Genomic DNA, 14,394 nt, shown 5'->3' with positions numbered 1-14,394 from the left:
AAAAGTAAATTAAATATCAATATAACGATTGATATTTATTTGTCTATTAATTTATTTGTCTATTAATTTATTTGTCTATTAATTTATTTGTCTATTAATTTATTTGTCTATAAATTATTTTTAATTTTTTTATGTAAGTTTTGCGTGTTCATGAATATATAATAAAAATAATAATCATTATTATTATTATACTTTAAGTTTTTTTTATGATTTTGATAATAATAAATAGAATATATTTGAATTCAATTTCAATTATTATTATTATTATTATAGTAATTAACAACAATATTTTCATAATATTATATTACTAATGTATAATTATCTGCTAATAATAAATATTATATTATTATGTAGTTTTTATTTTCAAAGTAAATTAAACTATTTTGGTTTTATTTTCCTAGAATAATTAATTATATAATATTTTTCAAATAAAAGTCATATTATTATTATATAAAATATATTGATTTTATATATTTAAATATAATGTAAGGTATTTAAATATATACATTATATAATTTAATACTGTATCTATATATAATGATAATTAACTTAAATTATAATAAAATTGCTAACAATTACCAGAATTAACTATTTTTAAACTAAATATATATTTATATATTTATTATTTTTGTTTTTGTTTATTATCTATTTTTGTATTGTTAAACAATATCAATATTCATAGTATATTATACATTAAAATTTTATATATAAATAAATAACTATAAATAAACAAACTTAAATAAAAATAACAATATTTAATATATAGAATTAAAATATAAAATTAAAATATAAAACTTTTTTTTTATAAAAAAAATTGTATTAATCAATAAATTATATGCATATAAAATGTTTATTTTTTTGAAATATTATTTATATTACTTACGTAAAAATAATCGTAAAATAAATTTTTTATCTCTAAATTCTGGCGGTTGGTGTTGTGTTGTGTCAAACATTTACAGTAAATTTAAAAAAAAAATTATTATAAATTTTAAACACAATTACTTTATCACAATTGTTATTATTTATTATTATTATTAATAATAGATATATTAAAATAATTAAAATTAGAGATAATTAGATAATACTAATAACTAACAAATTTATAAATTATTTGTAAAACATATTAAAATGTTTGCCACATTTAATTAACATATTTTGAATTAAATTACAAAATTAAATACAATATATATATAATAATAATGTGTTTATATAATGTTATGCGACTTTAAAATTATAATAATAATAATTATTATTATTTTTAAAAATTCAAATATTGAAGTATTATATCACAATATTGCAATTACTATTTTAGTTTAAAAATATATATATATATATTATTATTATTATTATTGAAACTGTTCATCAATTTATACAATTACAATGAATTTTTAATAATTTTTATTTTGGTGCATGCCTATTAAGCATATTATTATTATTATGTTATTATTATTATTATTTAAAAAATACAGTATATATTTTTTTGTTGTTGATTGTTTGTATACATATACATTATATACAATATATATATATATATATATATAATACTTGAAAATAAATTATAAATTAAGTCAATAGAAAATGTACAGTAAGTTATATATTGTAATAGAAAATATATTTTGTATGTGTATATAGAAATCCATGGAAACGCTATATATATGTATACAGAATATTCTGTACAATCTATACATTAACTGTTAGAATAATAATAATAATAATAATAATAATAATAATAATAATAATAATAATAATAATAAATTCATGACATAATATGCGTCAAAGTGTGCGTTAAAATAGTATTTTTTTTAAATAGCATTCAATTTTCATTATATATATATATTAAAAAATAATTTTTGTTTTATATGATGAATGTTTAATATAATATATATTTAAATATAAATAAAAATATTTAAATTAATATATTTAATATTAAAAAATATATATATATTTATATACACAGTAAAGTACTATAAATAATTTTATTTCATTTGAAAATTTTTTATTAAAATATCTATTTTTTGTTTGTTTAGTTGAAAGCTATTTTTTTAGTTGAAAACATAGATAATAAAAATAAATTTATTAAATTTAAATATATGTTAAAATATATTATCTTTATTTATATATATGAAATAAAGTATTTTATATTAATTATATATATTTATAGATTTATAAATTTATTTATTTTTTATAAACTGTAAATTAAAATAAAATTTTAAAAAAATTTATACATAAAATAATTTATTAATAAATCGTTTGGTAAAAATTATTTTCTATAATATTGATATTTATTTTAAATATTATAAGATTGAATAAATATAAATAAATAATAATATTATAAATTAATAGAAATTAACATTAAATTTTAAAAAAATAAATTATCATTTTGTTTTAAAAATCTAGTTTATTAAATAAAAATATTCCAAATATTATAGTATTATTACATTCAAAAAATAAAAACGATAAATAAATTATCACAAAAAAAACACAATAGAAACATAAATCTAAAAAAGCAAATCTGAATAAATAAATAAATAGTTTTTTTTAAATAAAAATAAAAACTAAATTAAATTTTAAAATATAATTATAGATAAATTAGATAAAATATTTTTTTAAAAATTTTTTTAAGTCAATATCTAAATATTCATATTGTTTTTATAAAATTGTTTTCTCATAAATTATATAATTAACTAAATAACTAACTAAATATAAATACAATAGATATATATATATATAGTGTATATCTATTTTTTTGTTGATAAAAATACTTATAATAATATCCATAACTATACACACAATAAAACAAAATTCAAACAAAAAAATTATGACATTTTATATCCTTTAATCAATTTTATCTCCAATTCATAGGAATTTTTAAAGCATCGGATAATCCTTGGCTGATACTCGGCCGGTATATTACGGGCCGATCGTTGTGTCCACGAAGCGGGCAAGTGGTCGGACTCAATAAAATAGATGGGATCGTCTATAGGTATGAACGATCGATTGTCATCCGATGACAACTCTTTCAGACACCTGTCCATATGTGACTCTTGATGTCGATGCCCATCATTATCGGCATTGACAGCACCGGTAGCCGCACCGGTAGATGATTCGTAAAATTGTTCGACAACTGCAACAATTTGTTTTTGTTTCCGATATTTTTTGCGCAATCTGTCGACTTGACGGCCCAGTGCTGAGTCCATTGACTGTTGGACGGCAATTGCCGATAGCATCTGCTGTTCCAACCATTGGACCAATGATGGCGATTCTGTCCATCGCGGATGACTGTCCAGACGGTCCCATGTGGCCAGACATCGGACCCGTAATAATGCTATAAATGATGTCAGCGACGGTACTGATGGCTCCCTGGATCGTAGTATTGCACAGTTATCTTTGCGGACTACCTGAGCCAGTTTGATGTAGTCACTGTTGTTTTTTAAGTAATGTGATATTAATAATTAGTTAATTATAATTAATTTTGTAATCAACACACACATACAATAATACTTTATATATATATACCAAATAATTATTAGTATTATTATTATTAAAAAATACCAAAAAACATATTTAGTACTTTATTACTAATATATATTCAATATATATATATTTATATATATATATATATATATATATATATATATATATTAAAAACTGTACAATTTAAATAAAATACAAAGTTTAGATTTATATATTGATTTAATTTTCTGATTATGATTATGACTATAAATTATTTTTTAAAAATAATTTTTACTTGACTAATATCGGATTTAAAAAATAAATAAAAATTGACTAAGATTAAATATTATTTTTTTAGATATATATATAATTATATTTAATATATATATATATATAAATAGTAAAGTATTAATAGTTATCAAATAAATTATTAAAATTATAAATTATTTATAAACTCACTTGAAATGTATGGGATATTTATTACGAGTGACCGACCAGGCATTGCTCAGTCTATAAATGTGCGGCAATTGTAGGCCACGTATCAAACTTTTCAATGACTGCCAGTTACGTAGTTTACGCAAAACACAACCAACCTTTAAAAGTTTTTTTTAAAAATAAATATATTATAAATAAATTTAATATATATATATAGAGAGACACAAATAAAATCAAAATTAAATATTATGTTAAAATATATAAAGTAAATATATAGATATAATAATAATACTAACAATTAGTATTATATATATACTGTATATTATTATTATTAGTACACAAATAAAAGTTAATTATTTCTATAAAATAAAATTTACTTGATACATTAGTTTATATAATTTTAAAATTATTAGTATTATTAGCACTAATTAATTTTTTGTTTAATTTTTTTTTAGTAAATTTGTTTTTTTTTTATAAAATATTAATAGTTATAAAAAGTATAAATCATTTATAATAAAAATGATATAAAATTTTATGTGTTTTTATTTATTAAGTATTCAATACAATTGATTCTTGCTAAATTTCAATTATTTTTTATTTGTAACATTAGCATTTAATTTAATTTACATATAATTAATTAATTAAATTTATAGTGTTGTAAATTATTTTTTGTTTTAAAAATTATTTTTATTTATATTTATTTGAGGATAATTTTTTTTATAAATACATCTAATCTTTAGATATTTATTATTATTAGCAATTTTCTAATTTTAAAAAATCTATTTGAAGTATAACTAACTATAAACTATAAAAAACTTATAAACAATTTTATTTTAATGATTTTGAAAACTATAAGTATTAAAGGAGTAAAATATTGCACAAATATATGTAGAAAATACAAGATTTAATTTACAAAAATATTACTATAATGTTTTTAATTAATATTATTTTTTTTATATAAACAATAGAAATTATTATTATTATATTTGTGTACATCAATCTCTATTTAAATTTGCTAAATAACTTTTGAATCATATATTATATGCTCAAAAAAAATTTTTTTTTTAAATATATTTATATTTTAATAACTATTTGGTTTTTTATAGCAATTAATATGACATCTATTTATAATAGAGTTTTATTTATACTTTAATTATTATTATTTGAAACTGTAATTTTTTAATAATCTCAAAAAATAATAAATATATAATATTTTTAAATATTTTAATTATATAGAACTAATTTGTAAGATACAATGTGTTTTGATTATTTAATGTGTAATGTTTTTTTTTAAAAAAAAATTCAAAATTTATTATAATTACATAAAATAATACAATAGTATATGAATTTAACTAATAATTTCTAATGTAAAAAAAACTAGAAAAAATATCTAATTATTTCTAACATTAATGATAACAAAATATATATACTCTAATATATTGTATAATAGGATATTAATTGTTAATTTTTTTTTCTAAATAAATAATTATAATCAATTAATACTAGTAAATTAATTGAGATAAAATTAATTTATATATATATATATATATGTGTGTGTGTGTGTGATAAATTCATTGTAACTAAATTACTGAATATATATGAAATGCAATATAAAAACAAAATTGTTATATAAATTTCCATAAATAATAATAATAAGTATTATACTAATACTTATGAAATCATAATAGCAATTATCTATAGATATATACGGAATATATATTACATACATAAATAACAATAATAATATTGATATTTATTTATTTATTTGTAATAATCATGTGAGATGTTTCATAAAAACAAACAAACAAACAAACAAACAAATAGTTTCAGTACACACACATACACACACAAAAAAACACACACACACACATACATACATACATACATACACACACACACACACACACACAAAATACCTAACATCACCAATATTAAAGTCCCTGATTATTATCACCTCAATTAACTACAACAACAACAACAACAAATATTTGTTAGTATCAATAAAAAAATATTTTTTTAAGTGACTAATTATTATCTAATACTATATTAGATTTTTACAAACCATATCATAATAACTATTGATATATAAGTATATAAAAAGTCAAACAGTTATCAAATATACAAACATTATTTTTATTTATTAGGCGTTAGGAAAAAAATCCTAATATTGATAACTACAATATACTGTATATTTACTATATTTAAAAAATAGTTTAAATATTAGATTTTTATTTTAAGATGATTAATTAAAATTTTGATAAAAAATAATTATATAAAATATTTTATTTTTCAAAAAGATATTAATATAAATTAAGTGTCGGTAAAAAATTGATAATTAATAAATAATTTTTAGTAATAAGTTTCAAGTACATAGCTCCTATTTTTCAACTAACATAACTTATCTATCAATATATATATATATTGTTTGATATTTAAACTTTTGATAATTATTAATACACACACACACATACTTGTATTATCGCAACCCTAATAATTTTAATTTTTCCGTTTGACGTAAATCACATAATTAATGATAAAATATAGTAAATATTATATATATATATATATATATTAATATATATAATATATAAGTTGCCCTATTGACCCAGTATCAATTGGATATTGAATTTTTTTTTTATAATATAATAATAGGTGCCAAACAAACAAACAAAATAATTATCTCAATTTGAAAAAGTTTATAAATTATAAGTTATTTTATCGATTATTATTATTATAATTTTTGATTTATCAGCATGTACATTTGTTTTAATAGATACTAGTACAATCACAAAAAAAAAATTATAGACAGTAGTTACTAAATGTCACACAATATACAGTACTTATACTGTATATAATTAACAATGTATTTAAATTAGTGATATACTGTATATTATTAGTTTTTTTGAAGTTAGAAAATAATCATTTTAAATACATAATTAATATCTAAATAAATTATAAATTTTTGTGCCATTAGTATAGTGTGTGTGTGTGGGTGGGTGAGTGTTAAAAAATAAATAAATTAGTTATAGATAATAAAATTTAATTTTTTTGTTAAAAAAAACTAAATAAAATATTTATAACTAAACAAACAAAATACACCCCTAATTGACATTATTAATCAATAACACACACACACATCGATAATATATATTTATTATCTTAATTGGTATTTATATCAACAACAAAAAAAAAACGAGACAACTAATCAACTTAGGGTATGGGAGGTAATACCTATCACACATAAGGAAAGGTTAGATAACAGCGCAAAAAAATGTTTAGAGAGAGAGAGAGAGAGAGTAAAAAATACCTCAATAAGTGCCGCAATTTTCTTGCCCTGAGCCTCGACCGTAACTTCGCGGACAATAATATCGGCAATCAATTGACTCAATTCGTGGCCAAACTCCAGCAATTTTGTCAGTCGGCTTCTGTCGTCTGAAACCGATTTACCTTTGCGTAGTACTACCGACATGACCTCGTCGGCCGGCAACGAGCACATCAGGTCACGCTCGATACGGGTAATCTGTAGGGCCAGCGATACGGGACTTTCCAATCGGATAGACTGGACCAGTGTTTTGGCATCGGTTTTCAGATTGCCGCCCACCCGCAGATCGAAACGATCTTTTTTGCCCGATTTAGGCGGTCCGGCGGCAAACTGTACCGATCGGCGGCGTACCGATAGACTGGTGTGCGATCGCGTGCGACGTAAGTCCCTATCGGTGCCGACATTCAGGTCGATATCGTCTCTGGCTTTAGCGGTCGACGAAGACGACGCCACCGCCGATAGATAACTATCGGTACTCTGTTGCTGTCTATACGGTGACCGGTAGCTGACCAGACCGCGCCGTTCGACAAACCCGAGTCGCTGAAAGTCTAGCTCGGAGTTTGTCCGCCGTAACGGTAGCCGCACTTGCGGATGGCTCATCAATCGGCCCTCCAGTTCCGGTTTCGGGCACATGTAGCGACTGGCATCGGGTAGCGAACTGTTGACCGGACGGCGATTTCTGTCCGCCGCTGCCGCCATTGACCTGGAGTTTTCCAGCCATTTAATTAGTATACAATCGGCCAGCATCGATATGCTGGTCCAATCGGATTTCCCTTTGAATATGTCGCTGCCGTCCATCGGTAAGGCCAACGGGAACAGACACGTGTCCTTCATGTCTGTCCCGAATCGTTCAACTTTTCTGATAAATTCGTTACGTTTTTTGTTTTCCGGTTCCTGTAGTTGCTGTTGATGTCCAGGACTTACAACTACTGGCGGCGATTCGGGTATCGGTGTCGGTATGTTAAGCGATCGTTTCAACTGTTGTTGTTGTTGTGCTGATGATAGTATGGGTGGACTGTTAGGTTCATAGATCGGGCTCATGGGTGGCGATCCGATTTTGTTGGTATAGGTCTGCCACTCGCTTATTACAAATTGCTATTAATTATAAAAAAAATTTTATTAATCAATTAAATTACAATATTTAAATCATCAAAATTAGTAGTGATTGTGTGTATGAAATTTGATTACATGTTAATACAATACATATATATATTTATTGCTATTATTTTTTATTATTTATATTTTTTTGTTATAATATTTTTATACCTATCAATAACTAAAATTATAATTATATTATTATTATTATTTAGATAACTTAGTTTTGTTTTTTTGTTTTTTTGTGTTTTAATAACAGGATATAAGTTATATAAATATTTTTGTAATATTTTTATTTTGTTCATTACTAATGTTATTATCAATATTATTATATTTATAATAATTAAAAAAAACAAAACATTTTTGTATGTTATGTTGTCTAGAAAAATATAATATTTATTTATTTTTTAGATAGATTTATATGATATAAAAGTAAAATTTTAATATATATGATACAAAGTTTCTGATAAATTATTTTAATATTATATATATATATATATATAACTAAACATAAAACGTGTGAATAAACTTTTAATATACTGTATTTAAATACAATATAATTTAAAGTATTTGAAATTTTTTTTCTCAATGATAATGATATTTAAAATATAGCAAATAATTTTGTTGCCACAAAAAAATATTAATATACAGTAATCTAATAATCTAAACAAATTTGAACCTAAAAATTTATGGTTAAATTATATATATATATAATTTATCAAATTTAATAATAGGTACAACAATTATTATTGTGAAATAGCTGTCAAACATTTATATCATATATATATAAATTATATTGAAGTTATTAATACTAATAGAAATAACAATATCACTAAATTTAGCGATAATTATTATGTTATAGTTTGTATCTAAAATAAATATATAATATATATTGCTAATTGATGTGTTAATTACATAAATATATATATTATAAGTAATAGTTTTTATGTGTTTTAATTTATTCATATTAACAAAAAAAATTGTTTAAAAAAAATTATGAAATGAACTAAATTTATTTTTAATCAAATATTGAAAAATATATTTTTTTATAAATAAAAAACACATCTATATACAGTATTATATATACTGAAAATATATAGTACTACTGTATATATATATATATATATGAATAATTTTTAAAAAAATTAAAACTATGCTAATGTTGAAAATTTCCTATAAAATTTAGAGATCATTTACATATATAAATACTACAAAATTTTGTGAAAAAATTATTTGATTACAGTTTTCTACAATTAATATTAGTTTAAAACATAAAACATAATAATTACTGTATATTCATACACACTAACAAAAAATAAATAATATAATTTTCAAATAAAATATTACAATATATTTTATACATACATTGTTAGCATTGATACTTTCGATATCGTTTAGCTGATCCATATCGTCATCATCCACCTCCTCCTCATACAGGGCACCGGTAGATGCCGACGACTCGACCGACAACATCGAGTCATAGCCATAGCCCGAGTCATACCGTTTCATTAGACTGGCTGTCTTTGCTAGTGGTGTCGGATGACTACCGCTGTTGTTACGATTGACTGCTGTCCCATCAATGGCATGCTGCTGTGTGGACTGGTAGCTATTAGGTCTGCCATTATTATTATTATTATTATCTTTGACGGCAAACTCCATGTTTCGGGTTTTCTGGTCGACACCCAGCGGTGGTATCAGTAGATTGCCATAGATGTTGGTCTTGAGCTGCAGGTTCTGGGCGTTGAGTGTCTGGAGCTCAACCTGTTGTTGTTGTTGCTGTTGATGAGCACCCGATGATGATGTTTTGACCGGCATTATTGCTAACTTTCCCCGACTCTATTGGATGGATCAATACACACACAAACAAACAAACAAAAATAATAATTATAATATAGATATCGATGTTTTAATTCACAAATATATATGAAATTTAAAAGTTATTTTTTTTTGGTGAAAAATAAACTTTTTTTTGTAATAATGTTGAATTTGAATACAATTTATTTTTTTTTTAAATAATAATAATTCACAAAAAAAGATAAATGAAAATATTATTTATCTGTTGATAGGGTTATATATATATATTATATTATATATATACACAATATATTTGTTTATTTAGATTGACGTGAATTGTTAGCACCGGTAGGTAATAATAATTTTGTTTTTTTATATATATGAGAGAGAGTGATGATCACTAGGATAGACACTAATAAAATATATTATATAATTTTACAGTTAATTGTGATATATATATACAGTATATATAAATATATATTTATATTTATACATTAATATTGATATTAAATAATTTTGTTGCTGTTTTAATTAAATTTATTTTGCTTTATTTTAAAACAATGATTTAACAAATATTTGCTAATCAAATAATAATTATTATAATACAAAAAATAATAATGATATGAATTTATTTTGCCGTATAAAATGCAAACTTTGATTTGTATTAAAATATTAATTAATAATTATAAATTTAATTTCCTATATTAATATAATTTTTTTTTATAATAACAATATTATTATTATTATTAAGGATTATTAAAATTAAAAAAAATAAATAAATTACTTTAGTTTTATTGATGAGATCTCTCTCTCTTTCTCTCACTTTTCTGAGAGTAAATGAGAGACACTATAATATATTTTTTCAGTTTTAATAAGTAATTAAAACTAAATAATATCTGATTTGATAACAAAGAATTATGTTTTTAATATTATTGATATTATAAATTAATAATAATAATTATTGGTAGCAATAGTTAGTTTTAAATAAAATAAAAAATAAGAGGGGTAACTTTACACTATCCACTTGACTATTGTTGTATTGTTTTATATATATATATATATTAATCCTCAACTCATTGACTACCCAATGATAGAGAGAGAGAGAGAGAGAGAGAGAGTTTGTCCTTTAAAATAAAGTATATCAATATACAGGTATATAAACTTTAATTAGTGTATTATCAATAAATCAATGTACAATTTAAACGAAAAAGTTATTTTATATGATAAAATGTTTTTTTTTTAAATAAAAAAAATAGTTTATAAGTACATAATTAATCTCAATATACAATTATATTGTATTATTATTATTATTATTATCTTATCAATTATTTTAAGCTGATATTTAAAAATGTATAATTTTTGCTAACTTTATTGTATTGTATTTTATTTTATTTTTTTGATTGATTTAATATATGAAAAATCAACTTATTATTACTCAATCAACTTTTAATTTTTAAATAGATACAAATATATATAATATATATAAAGTGATAATAAAAAATATTTAATAAATACCAAAAAAAAAACTACTTGATATTGCTAGACATATTTTTTTCATACTTATCAATATTAATTATTAATAATATATACTGTATATATATATCAAATATAAATCATAATATAAGTCATGGACACTACCTCCAAAAATTATGATAATTATTTGTATTTTTTTTAAATATACAGTATATTGAGATTAACATTGTTTTTATTTGATGCCATGTCTATTGTAAATTATTTTTAATATATATCGATAAAATAAATACATATATATATATATATATATAAATATTTTTTTATCTATATTAAATATGTAATAGTAACAGATAATTTATTAATTATTTATTTAGACTAAATTAAATCTAAGCTGACATGTGATATGTGATTAATAAATTTATTTTTGTTTAAAAAATATTGTTTTTTTCCATCAAACAACTATAATATCATTGATCTATTAATTAATTATAATAAAAAAATATATATTATTTTATAATGAAATGTATTTAATTTATATCTGTATAATCCTATTGCCAGTAATAGAGAGTAATGTTAAGAATTTTATCTAAATTGTTATAAATTACTATTTTATATCATATTATATAATTCATAAATAAATAAATAATAATTTACTAATAATTATTTATTTAGTTTGATTTCAACATTTAAAAGTAATAATTGTTTAGGAAACTAATTTATTTTATTTGTTTTAATAATATAATATAATATATTTATAGTGAAATAAATAAATATATTTTTTATCTCCTAATTATCAATATTATAGTAACTGTATTATCAGTTTCAATAAAAAATAGTCACAATTAAAACTATATGTTAACAAATTAAATTGATTTCAACTAATAATTTTAATAATAAATAATTTCATAAATTTTTATTTTAAAAAACTGCAACTTTTTAATTAAAAAAAATTATTAGTAACATAAATATTAATTATTATATAGTAAAATTAGTTAAATATAGAAATTATTTTTTAATATTTAATAAATTATGTAACATTCAAATAATGTAATTATTAATCAATTTTATAAATCAATTTTTTTTCAATAAAAAAACTACATATAAATTTTATTATTTTTAATTAAAACATCAATTTTTAAACAACAAAAAAATTGATGATTATAAAAAAGTTGTGGAAAATTTTAAAACATAATTTTTTTAATAAACTTTTTGTTTGTAGTTTTTTTAATTAGTAAATCATTACTCATTTAATTTTTTTTATTATTATTAATATATATATATATATTTATAGTTATAATTAAATATAAAGTTTCTATTATCTTAATTGAGACAATTAATTAAATATAATTAAATATAATTATTATACTCAATAAATATTAATACTTACATTTTAATTTTTTAAAAGATATATAACTTAAAAATTTGATTTAAAAACAATTAACAACAAAATAATTGAATAGTAAATGAAATTAAAAAAAACTATTTTCTTTGAATACACTTATAATATATTAATTACTATTTTAAACACTATTTGTTTGAAATTAAAAATTATTTTAACTATAAAATGTTAACAAAAATTATAATTTTATTTATTAACCCAACGGTTAATGACATTCAATAAAACAAAAACACAAAACACTTTTGTAATGACAATATCAACGATAATAAAACAAATAAATTTGAATAAATCAATAGTAATACTATTAATAATTTTTAGTATAAAATTTTAATACATAATGTGTACGGCTGTCTAAATATAAGATCAATAATAAAATTATTTTTTTTACAAATTGAAATAAATGCTACAATATCTCCTTATTATAATTATTATTAATTTAATTTTAAATAATAATAATATAAATAAAATAATTACTTTTTTTCTAGAAAACAAATCTATTATAAATATAAATCTTTAAATTTTTTTGATATCATTGATGAGTTAACAATATTTTATGTTATTTTAAATTTATTATTAATTTAGTTAATTGTTTTAAGTTTAAATATAGCCAAACATTTGATTTAATTAAAAAAAAGTTTCATGATACTTTATTTTTAAAAATTTTATATGTATTAAATATTATAATTCATATTAATAATTAAAAAAATATTATATATCCTATTAATAATGATAATTTTAATTTAATATTAAAAAAATACTTACTTTTAATTTGTTTATTGTATTTTTCCGGCAGCTTTTAAACATATCAATATATTGATTGATTGATTAATTAATTAATTAGTTTTTATTTTGTTTATTTTTACATAACAAAAAAAACTATTAATTATTTTTTATTTAAATTAGTTATTACTAACATAATAATAATTTTTTGTTGATACGATAGTATAATTTAACTTTTAGTTTCCCATATCAACAATTATCAATTTAAACACATTATATATATTTATATATAAAATAACCAACAATAAAAAAAACTATTAATTTAATAATAATAATAATGCCATTGAAAATAAAGTAATTTTTGTTGTTGTTGTTGTTGTTTGAATATTTAATAAGCAATTATTTTTGTTGTTGTTGTTTACATAATACATATAATAATATAAATATATGAACTTAAAATTTATAGCTATTATTAGTAACAATCAAAACAACCGTTAATAAAAATTATTTACATTACATTTATTTTCTAATATATACAGTATATATATTTTTAATTTACTAATATTTTATTTGGATATATTTAATGTATGAATTACTAGTAGTACGTAATATAATAGTATTTAATAATTATTATATATTTTTTTATAACATTTGATTCATACTTATAATATATAACTTTTTATTAGATAATGTTTTTTTGTTG

General features: G+C 19.6%; 1 protein-coding gene across 2 annotated transcripts; it reads right to left on the bottom strand.

Moving 5' to 3' along the window:
* Nucleotides 1–2,766: 2,766 nt before the first annotated feature.
* LOC128954571 (uncharacterized) lies at nt 2,767–13,794 on the bottom strand. 2 transcript variants are annotated; one of them, XM_054300173.1, is made up of 5 exons: nt 13,734–13,794; nt 9,671–10,141; nt 7,196–8,305; nt 3,913–4,046; nt 2,767–3,420 (listed from the first exon to the last, which is right to left on the bottom strand). In XM_054300173.1, exons 1-5 carry the CDS (start codon nt 13,773–13,775, stop codon nt 2,817–2,819), a joined length of 2,361 nt encoding a protein of 786 aa, XP_054156148.1. In that variant the 5' UTR covers nt 13,776–13,794; the 3' UTR covers nt 2,767–2,816. The 2 variants fall into 2 exon arrangements, with proteins under 2 accessions (XP_054156148.1, XP_054156156.1); XM_054300181.1 differs by lacking the exon at nt 13,734–13,794 and having other exon boundaries at nt 9,671–10,225.
* Between the last annotated feature and the right edge of the window lie 600 nt (nt 13,795–14,394).

The sequence above is a fragment of the Oppia nitens genome, unplaced genomic scaffold (genome assembly GCF_028296485.1).
Source record: "Oppia nitens isolate AA-2021 unplaced genomic scaffold, nextdenovo-longstitch-racon4-pilon3 scaffold12_pilon_pilon_pilon, whole genome shotgun sequence".
In the NCBI taxonomy this organism is placed as follows: Eukaryota; Metazoa; Arthropoda; class Arachnida; order Sarcoptiformes; family Oppiidae; genus Oppia; species Oppia nitens.
Note: the sequence above shows the minus strand (reverse complement) of the source record. Positions and strands in the feature narration are given on the sequence as shown.